This window comes from Coturnix japonica, chromosome 6 (genome assembly GCF_054131305.1).
Source record: "Coturnix japonica strain WE chromosome 6, WE-NBRP24, whole genome shotgun sequence".
NCBI classification, from domain to species: domain Eukaryota; kingdom Metazoa; phylum Chordata; class Aves; order Galliformes; family Phasianidae; genus Coturnix; species Coturnix japonica.
Window position 1 is genome coordinate 30,951,112 of NC_140668.1, and position 18,115 is coordinate 30,969,226.

At 36.5% G+C, this 18,115-nt stretch overlaps 2 protein-coding genes and 1 long non-coding RNA gene across 18 annotated transcripts in view; 2 read left to right on the forward strand and 1 right to left on the reverse strand.

The window, feature by feature from the left end:
* Positions 1-3,722, forward strand: part of ZNF507 (zinc finger protein 507) — an 18,444-nt gene extending 14,722 nt beyond the window's left edge. For all 5 annotated transcript variants that reach the window (XM_015874034.3, XM_085551100.1, XM_015874033.3 and 2 more), the window contains one exon: positions 45-3,722. In XM_015874034.3, coding sequence (XP_015729520.2) covers positions 45-408 — 364 coding nt within the window. In that variant the 3' untranslated portion in view covers positions 409-3,722. The remainder of the gene's footprint in view (positions 1-44) is intronic.
* LOC146760561 (uncharacterized) overlaps positions 1-7,236 on the reverse strand; it is a 20,513-nt gene extending 13,277 nt beyond the window's left edge. For 2 of the 7 annotated variants that reach the window (XR_014947547.1, XR_014947543.1), the window contains exon 1: positions 6,356-7,236. This is a non-coding gene — a long non-coding RNA (uncharacterized LOC146760561). Of the gene's footprint in view, positions 1-5,745; positions 5,919-6,045; positions 6,293-6,350 lie in introns of those variants that run through there. The other 5 variants (XR_014947542.1, XR_014947541.1, XR_014947545.1 and 2 more) reach the window with 4 other exon arrangements.
* DPY19L3 (dpy-19 like C-mannosyltransferase 3) overlaps positions 5,944-18,115 on the forward strand; it is a 26,094-nt gene continuing 13,922 nt past the window's right edge. For 3 of the 6 annotated variants that reach the window (XR_014947538.1, XM_032446976.2, XM_085551105.1), the window contains exons 1-10: positions 5,944-6,041; positions 7,397-7,534; positions 8,925-9,058; positions 12,714-12,804; positions 13,633-13,754; positions 13,982-14,127; positions 14,622-14,745; positions 15,091-15,225; positions 16,784-16,915; positions 17,501-17,602. Coding sequence is in view for 5 of the 6 variants with exons in the window: in XM_032446976.2 (XP_032302867.1) it covers positions 7,432-7,534; positions 8,925-9,058; positions 12,714-12,804; positions 13,633-13,754; positions 13,982-14,127; positions 14,622-14,745; positions 15,091-15,225; positions 16,784-16,915; positions 17,501-17,602 (1,089 nt within the window). In the remaining variant the exon portion in view is untranslated. Of the gene's footprint in view, positions 6,042-7,396; positions 7,535-8,924; positions 9,059-12,713; positions 12,822-13,632; positions 13,755-13,981; positions 14,128-14,621; positions 14,746-15,090; positions 15,226-16,783; positions 16,916-17,500; positions 17,603-18,115 lie in introns of all 6 variants that reach the window. The other 3 variants (XM_085551106.1, XM_032446977.2, XM_085551107.1) reach the window with 3 other exon arrangements.

The following is an 18,115-nucleotide window of genomic DNA, read 5'->3' on the forward strand; positions in this document are numbered from 1 at the left end:
ACTGTACATTTTGATAGTTGTTCCGGTTTTTATTACTTTTTCAGGTTTCAAGGACAGCTTCCTGACAAAACCTTATTGGAAGGCACAGAAGAAAGTACTGTATCTATTCTAGGAAGTTCAGACAATCTGGTGTCTTTTGCAGAGTCTGTTAACCAGATTAATAATGAAATTTCAGGTTCTGATGAAAATGAAAAGCCCAGTTTGATGAATACCTCATGCAGTTTAGAAAAGAACTCCACTCTACCCCATCTTGGCACAGAGTACTGTGTTCTTCTCTTCTGCTGCTGCATTTGTGGTTTTGAGTCTACCAACAAAGAAAATCTGCTGGATCATATGAAAGAACATGAGGGTGAAATAATAAATATTATCCTAAATAAGGACCACAGCACAAATCAGAACACAAACTAGGTGAAGCAGTAAGTTGAAGAGAGGGTTGCCTAGAGTGAATATTTTCTTTCTTTGCTAAATTTGCCTGAGAAACTAAAGAGAAGAATTGCAAACAAAACTTGATGATTTCGTATCCTAAGTCCTTGTTTCAGTAAGAACATAACATTAACCAGGGATCGATGAATCATTTTAGAGATAAATACTGGGAGCAGGGAAGAGAACAATCCACATTAACGTGATATATCTCTATATGGTGCCAAGATTGCAGGATTGTTGCTTTTTTTCCTTTCGTTGACAGGTACTAGTCAGTAATAATGCATTCGGACTGTGTTAAAACCCAAAGGTATGAGAGCTTTATATCAACTGAAAAGCTTTGGTGTTTTCCAAATATTTAGGCAAATAACTGTGTTACTCTTTTTTGGAGCTAGCAACATACCAGATACAAATATACAACATGATCTCATTTAACTCAGCCTGGATTTGGAAGGTAGAGAGAAGGGAGGTGGGTGAGGACATGTGTGTGCTTGCACATACGCCTAGGCATTTCGTTTTCCCAGTCTACTTTTAAGGCTTTACAAACTCCTAGCTGTGTTTCACAAAGGAGTAGTATCCTGTCTGTTGATTTAGAGCACCCGGAGCCAAGTAGCCTAGAAGCATTTTGCTAGTAACTGTTTCTCCAATTGGATCCTAACTAATAGCTAATCTTTTTAATTGATTGTGTGTAAAAGATTCTTTATAATAATGACCTGCTGTATCTTAAGGGCTTTATTAACACACTCAGCAGAACTATTCAAAAAACAAAAACTCCAACCAACCAAACAAAAAGCAACGCCAAGCATCTCATGTGTCACTTGTAAATTGCAGTGATTATTTTGCAGTGAATATGAGGACTGTTTTCTAATGAGATCAAGGTGTTAACAATAATTGCCACAAAGATTTTTAAACCTATGGGGATCCCAAGGATGTAGATGAGCATGAGCTGGGATTTCGAGAAATGCCCACATGCTTTGGAGTTCTTTCAAAATCTCACTGGCTCTCTAAATTTCCAATTTGTGTGGCAGAGTTGTCACTATAGAAATAGTTCATAGAAATATCATCTTCCTACAGAAAGTTATATTTCAAAAAATAAAACACGGCAAAATTATCAAAACCAGTCAGTTGTAGAATAAGTTCTGCTAGTTTCTAAATAGGAATTTATTAAGGCAATTGAGGATTACTTTGTTTTCTGAGGAACACATGGGAGTCTTTCCCTTCAATTTTCCTGCTAACTAAAGTCTGCAGTAGAAGCTGTTCATCTACGTGTCAGCTGGGATGTGGCTAATTACCAGGCAACCTTTTGAGGTTATGTATAAAGTTGGCTACCTAAATTGTTTGGGATACACATTTCGATTGAATGAAATAGTAACACTTCTGACTAAGCCCTTTCATAACATGATCTAAACTTTCTTGCGTGGCTATTTATTTCTGCTTTTAAAGAATGGCAGTAGCACAGAAGCATGCCTAGTTCCTGATTGGAATGCAGGTACCTGATTTTTTATTAGTTTATTACTTAAAAATGACTTGCTCTTAGGAAAATAGCATTTTATTTCCCATTTCTGCTAGCAGAAAATAAGCTACAACAGTAAATCCAAGACAGTACTGTATGTATATATGTATGTAGCATACAGTCTGCTGTGCACTGCTGACTGAAGGTGGCAAAGAGGAACAGAAAAAAGCAAGTCTGGTTACAACTTTATGATATAGCATGAAATCTAAATGCTAGGGCAGAAGGCATGAAGATTCCAGCTACATTTTGTGGTTTTATTTGTAAGTGATTTCCTTACCTTGTTCTTTAGATTAAATATATATTATTTCATTTATAAATTAGGTATCAGAAAGTATACAAACGTGAAGCAAGTTCAGTTTCCTGTTAAAAGTTATTTTTCATATTTCTACAAAAGGATTTTACATTTGAAAAACATGATTTATTCACATCATGTCAAAATGAATTAGAGATGGTTAAACTCTACCAGTCAGTATGCACAGAAACCATAATTTGCCATGTTCTTATTTTTGCATAAAGGGATAGTTATGCAAGGTTACTCTGCCAGCGAGAGATAAAAGGTGAAAAACTTGTATTCACAAACTAAGAAGTGAGTAGCTTTGAACCGAAGTTAACAGTTTGGTCCTATGTTCAGGCCACATAATGCACCAAGACTCCTTGTAATGGGATTGGGAACCAGGATGTATATTTACAATTGCTCTTTGCAATCTTGTTGCTTTTTTTCTGCTAAACCAGGGGTTACTACAATAGCATCAAGCTAGTTGCCTCTTAAAACCGCTAGCAATCTACCAAGTGCCAACAAATTATTCTTTCCTGGAGGCACAGAAGCATTTTTAACTGTCTCTGTGCTGCTTGCTGTTAGTTACCCACCCATAATTCCCATGGCCTTTATCAGAAGTTCTGCATGTGAAGTAATTATAGGCTTAGTTTCTGAAAGCAAAGTATTTCTCAGGTTATCTGCTTTAGAAAGCATATGGTTGGCTTGGCCGCATGTTACATAAGGGTTTTTCAAGCACATTTCAAAGTCACTAACACTGCAGTCTCCCCCTTTTTTTTAAGCTTTTAAAATATTTTTTGGATTTTCTGTCACAGCACTATCAGCTGATCAGCTTTTCTCTTCCTGTTTGTTTTAATTAGAGTTTAGTCAGTGAAATGAACTGTAACTTATAGCTTTGATTTTAAATGCCTGTACTTCTACTAATGAGAAACCTTCATTCATACTAGGCTATAATGATAAATAGGTGCGTATTTCATCTTTCTGATTTATGCTTGGCCTGAAGAAATGGGATTCAGTCAGAGTTATTGTATTTTCCTCCTTCAGAAGCACTTATTTAATCATTTTTTTAAATGTACAGTTGGTGCTCAAAGTAACGTTTGTTAAGATATATTTAATAGAAATTTACATTTGCATTTGATATTCATGGACATGGGTACATGTATTTTTTTAAGAAAAGGTATTGTAACACTATGGCACTGCTTTTATAGCCAAAGTATAAAAAAAAAATAGAACTGACATGTAAAGACTGCAGTTAATGCTGACACTGTATCTTATTAAATAGGATGACTTCCGTTTTATGAAATTATCCAGCACATTAAGCTGCATGCCTTAAGCTCTCTCTAGGATTGTGTTCCTGATAGATGACTGTTTGGAACTACGAAGCAAAGTCTGTAGTACTACTTTAACTACCTTCTGAAATACTGTACAATGTTAGAATAATTTATTTTGCTTTACAGGAGTTTGTCACGTATTGACTTTAATATTGTATTTTGGTAATAAACTTTTTTGGTTAAACACTTTAGTCACTTTTATTAGACCTACATGAAATACTGTTATAATATTGAAAAATGATCACTCAACCAGTGTTCAGAGAGATGGGAATCTGTTTAAATCAAAAAGTATTTGAAATACTTTTATTACCATTTCACACTATTGAGTCAAGATATTAGAGTTAATACTATTGAAAGAGTTCATAATACTGACGATACTGTTAACAAGCGATGAAACATGAGACTACTGAAATAAGTCAGAATGTGAGGGAGCCTGCATGAGGTTATAGAGCAACACTGAACAACAATCTTTGCCTTCAAGTTTTGTAATGTATCTAGTGGGAATTCTATCCCCAATTTAAATGGAGTGAAAGCCTTATATTGTGTTTTCTTCGGGTAAGTGATGCACTTGTGCTTATCCATCATGTAAACTAAGTTTTGCAACTTAATAATTATACAGCATATTTCTTGGCCCTGCAAACAAACCAAAACAAGTCTGCTGCTGCTGGCCAAGGAGAGAAAGTCTCACTGGAGTCCCCACTACTGGCATTGTCATGGCTTACATTGACATAAGCAGGGTATTTTACTTCTTTTTTTTTTGCTACTCTTATGGCTCTGCACCAATTACAATTAAATATATACATAAAACCTGGAACAGCAAATAAGTTCAGATGCTACACTGCAGAACACTGTTGTGCAGCTTTTTCACATTGTCTTTAACGTAAAACCTGGAGAAAAAATTCACGGAATCTAGGTACTACCCCTTCACTGGGCTGAAATACCATATTCCCTTGCGCTTAACAAAACAGAACAGTCTCAGCAGAACATATTTTACCCCTGCCAATATCCTGGTCTTATGATTCTGCTGGTACCCTTCTCTGCTGTGCATACATGCTCCCATACCTTCCCTCCACCTGTGCTAGATAAGGGTGGACTGCAGCTGCTCACAGAGATGGATCAGGGCACACAGCTTGCTTGGACAGAGCTGTGCTGGAACCTAGTGACAGCAGCACTGCTGGGAATTGGGAGAAAATGATTTAGAAACCCTGCCACTCCACTGGGAAGGGAATCACAACAACGCAACAATGTCCCATAGCTTTGGAAAGTACTTATAGTGAGAGTTAACCACTTAAAAGGTAATGCAATATGGTTCTCTTTACAATAAAACACATACTCAAGATTATATTTATACCATTAAAATAATTTCTTTGATTCAGTGTGTTAACTTTAGCAAACACCTGACCTGCATGACATGGCCGTAGTGCTGATGCTAGTAATAATACCGTAAGCCTAATGCCCATGATTCTTCAGTTTCAGTGTATGTCTAATAAGTTGTAACTGACTTGTAGTGGAAATTTTTAACTAGCTGTGGATCATAATCTGAAGAATTACAAGAAAACAGGCATTCTATTTCTTCTAAAAAACTAATTATAAAACATAGGGAGCATACAAAAATTCATCCTTAAAATCTTCCTGACTTTGCGTGTTCTAAGACATTGATCCAACAGCTGAATCAGTTTGCTGTGCCTCTCCAAGGAAGTGCTCCCTAAATTTCCACCTGTTTGAAACACTGATATTGAACTAATTGTGGAACTAAAACTTCAGCCCAAACCACAGTAATTGTGTGGATCTGGGGGGAAATCTGCTTTGTGCAATTGGATGTGGGAGTCAGCAATTGGATAAGGTTTTAAGGGGAAACTTTCTGCTATAACAAAAAGCTTTAAGGCAGTGCAGTAAAGAAGTGTGGGTTGCACTTCTTAAGCTGGAAAAAAAATAAGGTCTGGTGTTGCAGGGAGGTCTTTGCTACACAGATAACGATGTTTTTGCACCTTAGTGTTTGTGTCGCAGTTAAACACAACAGAGCTTACAAAGCACAGAACACAACAAAACACACTCGTTTTGGAATTCTAATCTAAAAGACCACAGATCTCCGGGTCTGTGCTCCCCGAGGAACGCACACAGACAGCGGCCTTCCCGCAACCAGGTTTTGAGGCCGTAGCAAACGCGGTGCTTTGATAAGCATTCAAACCATTAAACAAAACACATACACACAAAAACAACCAAACCACATCACTTATTTTGGGGGCGGGTTTGTAGCCGGGCCCTACCACCACCATCGTGCTCTTCCCTCTGAACCCGAAAGCAGAAGGGGAGGGCGCGGCCCGCCCCGCAACGCGGCGCTCCCCGCATCCCCTCCGCTCCGCCTGGCAGGGGCGAGCAGCGGCCCCGCGTCCGCCCCCACCCCCGCCCCTTCCCCTCCTCGCGGCGGGGCCCGGCACATCCGCGCAGGCAGCGTCGCCGCCGACCAGAAGCCGCCGCCCCGCGGCCCTGGGAACGTCGGCAGGTACCGGGGGGCGGTGGGGAAGGGGACGAGGCGTGGTGGCGATGCAGGCCGCGGCGAGCGGAAAGTCGGCGTCGCGCGTCGTTGTCCGCCGGGCCCGGCCCGGCCTTCGGAGCAGCGCGGAAGGGAGCGGTGGCCCAGGCCCGGCCTCCCGCCTCTCTTCCCGCCCAGCCCAGCCCAGCCCCCGGGGCCGCTCCGCTCCGCTCCAGGCTGCGGCTCTGTCGCGGGCCCTCAGCCCCCTCACCTGCCCGCCCGCCGCCTCCCCACGCGATCCCTTGCCGCGGGGCCTGCCCCGACCCGGCCTCACCTCACCTCACCTCGGAGGCGGGACCGCGGCTTCCCCTGCCTTCGCCTGGCGAAAGCGATCCCTCCGGCACACAGTGGGGATGGAAGCTGGCTGAGCCAGCTTAAGAATGCACGGTTGCGATGGCCATGTTTCCCCAGTTACGTTGTTATTGTGCTTTCTACAAAACAGCTGCTTCAAAATCTGCGCCGTAGATATACGCTCACTTCCCTCCAGGTGTTTCTGCCTTGGGGAAAGGAAAAAGAGGTGAAGCTAATTCGGTGCCAAAAAGCCGTGCAGCTGAGGCGTGTTTCTCAGCGCTGTTACTCACTCACAGCCTGCTAACAAAACAGCGGTGTTTACAATGTTAACATTCGTGCATGCAGACAGGAAACCACCGCTTCCCAAATTCAGAAAGGCAGCTTGAAACAGTTTCACTGGTGGACCACTCACAGAACAGAGAGCAGTCAATGGGCAAAGGAATGACTGGCTGCTCTCTTTTTCTTTCTTTTTTTTTAAATGGTTTCGTGTTTTATGAGGCTTTGATAGTACAAAACATCAAAGATGTCTGTTGTCTTTTTTAGCACATGTTCTTTGGCAACGTTTTTGCATCTTACAGCCCACTTTTTTTGGGATTTCTTGAAAGCCAAGACTTAAACAAATGGCTCTCTATTTTTGGAACCCACAAAAATACCCTGAAAGAACCATTGATTTTTCTTTCTGTGAAAGCTCACTCTTCATGATTTTCAAAGCAGTGGAACCTGATGTTTGTTTTGAGTCAGGAACCCAAAAGAAAGGGCAGCCAAAAGTATGAACCATTCTGAAAACCTTGTCAAGAACATGCAAGATTTTGAACCTGAATCTTTGCAAACTTAGGGTAATACTTCATTCAATATCCGAGTTGTTAAAAAGAAAAAGAAACAACATAGAAATACTATATCCTGGTAAGATACACTTAAGTTTTGTAATTTAAAGTCTCTTAGGGCATAAGATACAGTTTTGTCTTCAGGCATTTCATACAGTAGTAAGTGAATGTTTGGGTAGGAAGATGCATTCTGTTTATGCGTCCACCTAGGAGTCACAGTGAAGAATAATAAAGTGACTGTCATCATGACAACCGTAAGACAGAGAAAGGGTGGAAAAGTCCCAGAAGCAGACGAAGATCAACCTTCAGAGGAGAAGAATGTGAAGTCTGAGGGGAAAATTCTGTCTGGTGGGTAAATGAACTGGCTTGTAACCCTATGGCTTTCTGGTAGCATTTAGCTTCAGGTTTCTGTCCTAGACACATAGGTTAGAATTAGGTACATATCAAGTAAATGTTCATACTTGAACATCTGTTACCAAAATGAATTGGATGAGACTAAGGGTATGTAGTCTACTGCACAACACTCTCACCTCCATTTTAAAACCCTAATTTAAATTTAATTTCAAGTCAAAACTGTTCTGTCTGTTTAGTAATAGTAACACAATATCAGACGTCATGTAGCTATCATAGGTTCTTGAAGATATAAAAGTCACCGGTAACAAAAGAAATTGAAGACCTCTGATAAATTGTACTTAAGTATAAGCAAATTGCACATGGAATATTAATTTCACTGCAAACTCTCACTTGTAGAAAAGAACAGACTATCCAGATGAGTTTAAAGAGAGACGTTAAGTGTCTTCATTTGAGGATCTGTTTAAATAACAGTGTTCTTTGGAACTGTAACTTCAGAGTTATCAGAGTTTTGGTTTCGGTTTTGTTTGTTTGGGTTTTATTAGTTTAAGGAAGTTTTTGATTTAAAATCTCAGTGTTCCTGTACATATATTTTTGGTAGATGAAAGTTACCTCAGTTGCGTACACACAAGTATATTTAGGCTTAGTGTTATTGTTCAGCCCTCAACTCCATTGAATTGTGTATTTGCTACTGTTTATGTAGACGTTGCACATAGTATGAAATAGCCATTTAAGGGACAGAATTCCAGATCACTAAAATCCATATTAGGTCTTTTATAAACATAATAAATAAATAAATAAATAAATAAATGTAAGTATTAAATGCTTACAGTGCAACACTAATACAATACTTGAGCTGCCTAGAGATGCAACCTTTCCTTCCCTTTGTTATGACTGTAATCTCATTCTGATGTGAAAAGGAGATTATCTGCATTTCAAAGCTTGACGCTGGCATCAAAGGCTGCTTTGGCCACTGTTCAGTCTCCTTGTGAGTGCTTACTGAGACTTCTGAGCCCCCCAAAACAAACAAACAGACAGACAAACTGGCAGCTATACTAAGAAGTTTGAAGATCTCAATGTCTTTGTGATGTAACAGTCATTTTGTATAGCCTTAGTCAGAAATGCTGCCTGAAGGGCATTTCAATTTATATTTACAAATTAGATATGTTATTTCTCTATTTGTATAGAGTTCTTGTGTTCTAAAATTCTATGTATTTCCAGTTAAGGCATGCCATATTTCACTTTGCATGCATTCTTAGTTCTAATGCCCTGCTGCCTATGAAATGTAAACTATATTAGCACAAACGGTGTGTAGATGAGTTTCCAAAATTCACTGACATCAAATTACATGCTTTGCAGTTACACAGTCAAATATTTCTCTTCCAAGATCATACAGGTGGAAAGCTGTGGAATATACTTTCACTAACTGTTGGTGGAATTGTTGCCATCTTTCTTGGACTTCTTACTTCCATTTATGTTGCTACACTGCATGAAAATGACCTATGGTTTTCCAATATTAAGGTAACATTTATTTTCATAGAGCATTAATAAGAGTGTTAGTTGAAATTTCATTTACTTATCTTGCAATTGCTCAGAGGCATGGAATATTTCAATGTTTTGGTTTGTTTTTTTTTAATTTGGTATGTAAAATCATGAGCTGTACCTCCTTCCTCACAGATTTTTATATCCTCAATCATTTCTGTTAATACCATTCAACTGCTTTTCTTCTAAATACATTGCTAGACAACTGTGCTATTACTTGCCTATCTCAGGAATAGCAATGGTTCTTCCAGCAACTGATCATTATCTAGAGTTTAACAGTTTACTATATGTTGTTTTATAATCATCTCCTATATCCAAAGCAATTCAAAACGACCACCACCACAAAGAGATAAAACAATATGCAGAATTTTGGCACACAATTATTTAATTGTAATTACACTGTGATCTTGTAGTGGAATTTAAGCAGTCCCTTAGTAATCAATACTAAATTTATGGAAGAATATCCTAAATGTGCAAAACTCAGAACATATTTCAAACATTAACCAATGTCAAACTAATATCTACATGTAGGAGAATTTTCATTCCCAAGATCCAGCTCTGGCTGGTTTTCTCTCTAGAATCATTTTATGGGAAAATAATACAGCTGTACACACATCTAAATTTAACCAGTGAAAAGAATTAGGTGAGTCATTTTTCTTTGAAGATTCCTAAAATAAGTAGATTTTTTTTTAGGTCCACATGTATAATGATATTCAAGGAACAACTATATTTAACTGGCATACTTGTATTGCAATATGAGTATTTTTTATCCTAGGCACTTTTCCTGTCCTAGACTCACATACACACTGAAAATAAAAATAGTTGGCACTTACTGAAACAATTGCTACTGTATTGTACATGTAATACTGTTCTGTACCCCCTGACATCTTTTTTTGAATATAGAATCACAGAATTGTTTGAGTTGGAAGGGACCTTTACAGGTCATCTAGTCCAACTCCCCTGCAATGAACAGATGCCTACAGCTAGATTACTAGATAATGAAGGTACACCTCAAGTACAGTGTCTTTTGGAAACATGTTCTACTATGAAAATAACAGAATGGGGAGGAATTTTATCATTTTCTTTGTCAGCTAGCATATTGTTTGTTCAAATGCAGACTCTGAAGAAGCCTTAAACAGGAATGAGCCAAGGCCACAATGAAAATGAGTACTGTAACACAAACCATTTCATGGTTTTCATTTGCTCCTCATCCCTTCTGAGTAACCATTTATTCTTTTGATACTCAATTTTCTTTAAATAATGAGCCCAAGAATAAAAGTAACAAATCTCAAGTCTTTCAGACATGCAGCATAAGAGGACTGGGATTCCTTCTCTGAGTGCTTGTATTTTCCTTCATTACATTCTGAGTAGAAAGATGAGCAAAAAGTGGAAAAACTAGTAGCCAGCTAATTAGAACTTCACAAAGTAAACATGTGAGCCATAAGCAGAAAAGAAATGGCAGTCCAGAACTTTTGTAATATCATTCCAAAGGAATACACTTTGAGTGGTTGTTGGGCACGTTTACTCTCAATTGAAAGTATGATCTAAGTGAAACCATGCCATCCTAACAGATGGATGCAAGGTTAACCGGCCAAGAGACCATGTATGTGGATTAAATATGTTTGCTGAAGGCATGATTTGCAACCAGAAACACTGATAGCAGCTGTCTGCACTGGGTTGTACAGTTGAGGACGTTTTCAAATTTTTCTGATCCTAAATTGAGCAGCTAAAAAATATTTTCAGTAACACGGACTGTGCTTTGGCTTTGTCAAAAAGGAAAATAAATTAGAGCTTTGCTTGTACTCTTAATTTGTAGAAAACCTCAATTAAAACTTTGTCTGCTTGCTCAGTGTTCTGAATGACTTGGCTAAGGAGCCTGAGGAAACCTGAATTCTAGAATTTTGCACTGCCCTAGAGATGAAAAGACCTTTGTATTTTGTTTTGAATGCTTAATGTTATTAGAATACAGTTGCATAAATTAAAATTATATGCAACTCCATGTATCCCAGAAAATTTCTTTTTTCCTCCTAATAGTGGTAACTTCTTTTTTTGAGCACCTAGAAAATGAACATACATTAAGGCAAACATGCTCTTACAGTGCTTACCCATAAGTCTGCATGTTTTTCATTGACATAGAATACTAGGAAATGTATAAATTGCTGTAAAACTGGAGAAGTCTTGTGAGTGAATAAAACAGATGTTGTCTTAGCATGAAACAGATGTAATACTCACTAGTGTTTGTCTCATAAAGTATAGCATTTGGGTGAATGCAGCTGGTGCCAGGATTACAAATTAATCATGTTTGAATGCATTTTTGCTAATTAGATTCCCCTCTGTGACTACACTCTCCCCCCCCAATAAATTCCAAATGTTAACATTTTTATTTATTTATTTATTTTAAGACTTAAAATCAGACACTTTTTTGGTATTAGAAAACTTTTCAGTAGTGATGAATTTGAAATCATCCAGCACCCTCATTTTGCTAAGGATGTCACTTTTACTATTTAGTGCCAATGTCAGTTTATTCTGCTGATATTATAAAAATTTGCATGCTGCAGAGCAGCTGGAAAGTTTCATTGTGGACTTGTTTTGTATCAGATGCATTTTTATCTGTTGATTTTTCTCAAACCAGATCTAATACTGATTTTGTGAAGTTAACTTCAATAAAACATGCATTTTGAGATACAATTCTGTACTGGGCAGTAGTGGAAGTAGGGGATTCTCTGTCTAGCTTTATTTTAACTATGAAATACTATGAATTCTGTGCCAGCAGAAGAGATGGGACCGTGTAGGAAAGGTAAATGTTTTAGGATTCTATACAAGGTTGTTTTAACCAGAATGGCATTCATAAAAATACCAGAAAACAGTATCATTCTATTATTATTCTAGTAAAGTTCTTTTTGTAAAGAAAGCTGAATTAATAGGATTATCTTCCAAAATCTCAATGAAAGCTCTTAATATAAGTCTTGCTTACACCACATATGGGGTGTGTAAGTCCATTAGTCCACTAATGCATAAAAACAAGTAATTAGTTTTCCTTTTACCCAAAATTTCTGTATAAAAATATGAGAGTAACAAACACCTGGCTTCCAACAAGAAACAGCATTTAGCAAGTGGGCAGCAGCACAGTGTGCCAGCTGAGATCCCAGAGTTGGGATTATGTTGTAGTCCCAAGCATAGCATGCTGACTTCATCAAGCCTTATGGTGGCAAAGCCATAGAACACTACAGGATATCCACATCTGGAAAAGAAACATTAAATTGCATGGAGCACACGTATGCAGTTTTAAACTCCAGCTGTTGGCCACTGCATCTATCTAATCACTGAATATTACAAAAAATTGTAAAATATCTAAAATGTTTCAGATTTGCATATCAGAAACACAATAATCATATATGTTACTAATGTTAACAGAGGCACCGACATCTCCAGCATTTGCCACTCGCCCAATTTTGTACATTTATTTTACCTTTATTTAAACTAAGTTTAATAGAATGAACTCAAATACCCAAACCACTGTGTGGGCCAGTTTCCCCCATGTAGAAACGGAAGGATAAAAACAAAAACCTGTCTGCTTCACGCAAATGTGAAAAGCAAATAGAGATTGAATTTATTATTGAACTTTTACTTACAGGAAGTTGAAAGAGAAATTTCATTCCGAACAGAATGTGGACTTTATTATTCCTACTACAAACAGATGATTCAGGCTGCTTCCATCCAGCAAGGTATTGTAAACTGTGAAGTAAGTTTTATTTTGTGTTGCCAGCAGAACATTCTTAACATTTTTTCAAATATGGTTGAGGACAAGGAATGCCTTAGGATTGAAAGATGGTGTAATGACTGTAGTGGAAACAGATTTGTCCTGTTTACCCACCAGAGACCCACTAAGGTATGGACATGATCTATTTCACAGTGGTCCATTGGTTTCTGTGCCACACCTTCACCTTGAGGGACAACTTTCATTTCCGTTCGGGTTTTGGCCTTGCTACTTTGTTCAGTACATTATTCTCACTATTATTTGTGTCTTGTTATTTAATTTACATGATGGGTTATTTGTGGGAAGGGGTAATTTTACACTGCACACCAATACATAGTTAGTGACACAACGAGCAACTTCTAAAAGCAAACCAAATGCAATATAGTGGGGCTTACTGTGACTGCCATGTTTTCTAGATACTTAACTGTTGCTCTCTCACAATTTTGCTTATTCTACATTTTTGTCAATATTAACATTGCATGTGTTCAATGTAGTGACAAGAATGGTTCTGTACAAACCAGTACAAATCAGAATCTAAGTGTAGAAATCAATATTTTAAACATCACTAAATACATAGTACTTGAATTAACACTCTGAGTCATATTCTAAGCAGGGAAATCGAAAACCTCAGATGGTCATAGTGATTTAGAGGCAGTGTGATCTGAATCCTTGGCTCAACATTTGCAGGTTTTGGTGAAAGATCCTAAAATACCTTTGAAAAAATTATTCACTGTTCAAATGAAGATGGAGGGGGAAAAATGACAATCTCCTATTTCGATTTCTCTTTATCATTAAGGTTTACATGGTTTAGTATATGACAATAAAACTGAATCTGTGAGGACAATTAACATACTTGAAAGAATGAATGTTTACCAGGAGGTGTTTCTCAGCATTCTGTATAGGATTCTTCCAATTCAGGTAGGCATTTATTTATGGCTTTAGACTGTAAGTGCATTATGAAGATTGTCCAGTGAATCATAGCTCTCCTTTTCAGTTGTTTCTTTCCTTTTTTTTTTTTTTTTTTTTCCAATTAGAAAAATTTTTCTAATGCCTTTTGAATTTATTAAAGCAAAATCTAATTCATATTAAGTATAATCCCCTCCCCAAGTGTTTGATGTCAACATCAGTGTTCTTGTGTTTTACAGCAATACCTAGAGCCTGTTTATTTTTATATCTACACTTTGTTTGGACTTCAGGCAGTTTATGTCATTGCTCTGTATGTAACAAGCTGGCTTCTTAGTGGAACATGGCTTTCAGGGTTGTTGGCAGCTTGCTGGTATATTACCAACAGGTAGGTGAGAGTCAACATTCAGTTTTCTAAAACTTTACCTCATGTCAATGATAGGGCTTTAAACCTTTAGACGCATTATCAATTAGAGGAAAATTGAAACTGAATGTTTCTCTCCAGATTAGCCAGAAAATGGAAAAAATTGATGATATTTGCTTTTACAGAAACCAAAAGGCAAAGTAGAATTACTTGTGGCTTAAACTCCACATGCTGCCATTTGAGGCTTATTTCTAAGTTAACCAGACAGCATTTTATCTATAAGATTTAATACATACTATAAATTTTTTAACAATAAATTTAAGTACAACACTTGAGTCATAGAAACAATCTGTAGATCTGCAGAATCTTCATAATTTTTCAGAGTCAGGAATGTCTAAGAAACTAGAGCAACTAGCCTACATATCTAAAACACCACAAAACATGCCCATCATCGCAACTTTTCTGTCACCAAAGTTGGTTCTCTGTTTGCTTTAAATTAATGAAACTGTTTTTTACAGAATAGACACTACAAGAGTAGAATTCACCATTCCCTTGAGAGAAAACTGGGCCCTGCCATTCTTTGCGGTTCAGATAGCAGCCATTACTTACCTATTTAGAAGTCATTTGCAGCCAGCTCAAGAAGTGAGTATTTCTTATAAGTACGGCGCAGTAAAACTAATATCAGAAATGCTCCTGTAAAACTTGGGAAAAATCACTTTAAAAGCATTTCTAGCACTGGAGTTAAATATATATGTCTGTGTGAATATATATGTATATATACACACACCATATATATATATATATAAATTACATATATAAATTATGCTTCTGTATATACTATGTATGCATACATAGCATAAATACAAGTAGTTGGAGCTCTAAAGATACTCATGCAAGTAGTTACTGCAGTTAGAGTGCAAGTATTCACATTTTAAAGTGGATTTAAAGAAATTAAATGTTACATACAACTTCTTTCCACCCTCCTAGAGATTGACGCTTCTGGCTGTATTTGTAGCAACCTTCCTCTTTAGCTTGACTTGGCAATTTAATCAGTTTATGATGCTAATACAAGCACTGGCATTATTCATACTGGACTGCTTTGACATACTTCCAACAGCAAAGGTAAGATCATGTTTGGAAATAAGCACACTTTTTTCTATGATAAGGCTAACAGTTCTGAAGTATTACAGTAACTGGTGTAAGGCCTGCATGCCCTTCTGCTTTTGAATAATCATAGCTCATAAATTTTAAGTGAAAAAGTGAATACTCAAAATATACATAATTCCTGTTCACTTGTTTTTTTCCCAACTGATTTTCACTTCGTATAGTTAACTTATGTTGCTAAACTTTCATCTGATTTTATTAAGATGTTGCTATAGTTTGCCAGTATTAAGGGGACTGCTTTTAAACACCATCTTAACATTTATTTAATAGCACAGCTTGAGCATGTCCTATGGAAATGGCCAAGAACAAAATAAATAAAAATTGAGATGAAGATATAAGAGTTTATGAATTTAACTTATGTACATCCATGTTTGAAAGCTAGGTAGAGGCACTGCATCACTAAAACAAAGTCAGACTGAACTGCTCAGAAGAAGCAGAAGTTATCTATCATACATTATCATCCAGCACAAAATAACACTGAAATCTACCAGAAACTGAATGAGCCAAAAGTAAAGCAAATATCACTAGGAAGATCTTAGGAAACAAGTACACTATAGAAGATGAAACTATTGTCTTCAAATTTAGTGCCAGTGTACAATTCTGCTGAGATTTTAGCCCTTGCAATTAGTACACAATTTGAAAAAGCTTCCCACGTAAATTTAACAAAATTATGACAGAATAAAGAGTAATTCAGGTTAATTTCATTTAAAATGTGATGCTGATTTGAATATTAGTGATTGTATTAACATAACCAAATGTTAGTATGGTGACTACATATCACAATAAAGTGGTTTATTTAAGAGATAATTAAAATAGTCCAGTAAATTTGTACGTTAGTTGAAGTTAACAATTAGTTCGACTAATTAGCTACCTTATATGTTGGCAAATTAACAGATTAATCCTGGTCTATAGTGGATATACTACACCATTATTATTTCATATTAATTTTCCAAAAGTGCTGCTTAATTGACATTTTACAATTAATTTGATGACCACAGTAACACAAGACTGAAGTTCACTTTTTATAAAGTAAAGTTTATGTTTTGGTACCAATGTATCAGAAAATCAGCTGTTTTTTTAGAGTTTGCATCCAAGTGAATGGACATAGTTGTTTGAAAAGACAAAAGAGGAAGTCACACAGATTAGATAATATTTAATGCTGTACTGCACTAAGCTGTAAGTCTTTAGTCATAAAAATGTGTGAGGCTACAGTTATACTTTTGTGACTAAAGAAAATAGATAACATTTCCCAAATCCTAACTAATTAATATTTCCCTCACTCTGCAAGTATTTAACTTGTCCAATTTATTATAACATCAGGTATCCCAGGAAAAGTATAAAATATTAACTACTTTGGGATATAAATATAGAAAAAATATAGTAATGGCTGTGTGATGATTTTGTGCAAGAAAATTGTTTTGTAAAAATAACTGATGTTGAAGTAAATTATAAAACACATTAAAAGGAAAGCAATTTACTGTAAAGTTTTGCAGTCATAAAAGTCTCATTTTTACAGGTTACATGGCTCTATATCATCCAAATTTCTGGATTACTGCTAGTATGTGCCCTACAGTTCTTTAACTCAATGATACTTGGATCATTACTTGTAAGCTTTAATGCTTCTATCTTGATAGCAAAAACAATCCAGGTATGTACTGAAATATGTTTAAAATAACATATAAACAGTGTGACATACATATATATATGAGTAATTTATATTCATTATAATCTTGAATTTCTAGTAATAGTGGAACAGCTGAGAGTCTATAACCAGAATATATAAACCTGACCCTGCTGTCTCTCACTTATGCAACCTTCTAAAATCAGAACTGTGATTTTATTTCATTTATTTCTTAAGATGATGTCTGCACCTACTCCAAATTGTCTATGAGTAGAACAGTTCTCATATCTGGAGCTTTGAATTGGTCAAAATCATATTGACTGACATTTGTCGTCACTTTGCCACATTTAGGTGGAAAGTCTAACAAACAGATTCTTGAAAAGATACGCGTTTGGCTAGTTACAGAATTGTGCAACAATATGCTGAAGAATTTTTATGATACTGTCCCTTCAGTTTTAGGAAATAAATATATCTTTATTTTGGATATTTGCATGTCTGAACTTTTGCTTATGTAGGCCTAATGCAAATCGCATCCTGACTTAAGGCCTAAACACATAACTGATTTCAGATAGTCTTTGTTGGTCTTGTATTTCAATATTTTTTTCTTTCTAGAAAAACCTAAAAAAGGGCAGCTTGCTTAACAGGCTTGGGAAACTTATCCTCCATGCACTATTAGTGTCAAGCTTGACTCTTCTAGTAAATAAATTTATCAAGGTAAGCAAACTATTTTTTAATATAGAAGTGTTAAAAAATTTAATACATTGAAAGGTACTTGTTAAGAGGTCACATACAATAATATCTTTAAATAAAAATTTCCATGAGATTTCACTGCATTTCAGAATAGGATTCAGAAATTAAAGACTGTTTTGCTAACTTTTTTGGTATGATTTTAAAACATAGTCTTAAAATTGTTAATGTAAATTAATACCATATATTCAAATACATATTTATATGTAGAAGCCCAACCTATAGTTGGCTTCAAGTTATGAATAAACTAGTTTTATAATACATTATGATACTGCTCAGCATTTGCAAAGTTTCAGTGATTGACTCCTCAGTTAACACAGCTGAATTGAATATGTGCTATAAAAATGATGTAGACGATGATGTAGACCTTTACTTGCTTTTGTGCATAGAGATCTACACAATAGAGAAGACAGTAATACCTTTTCTTCAAGAAACTGTATAAAACTAAGGTTAAAACTTAGTATACAAGGTGTATAAAAA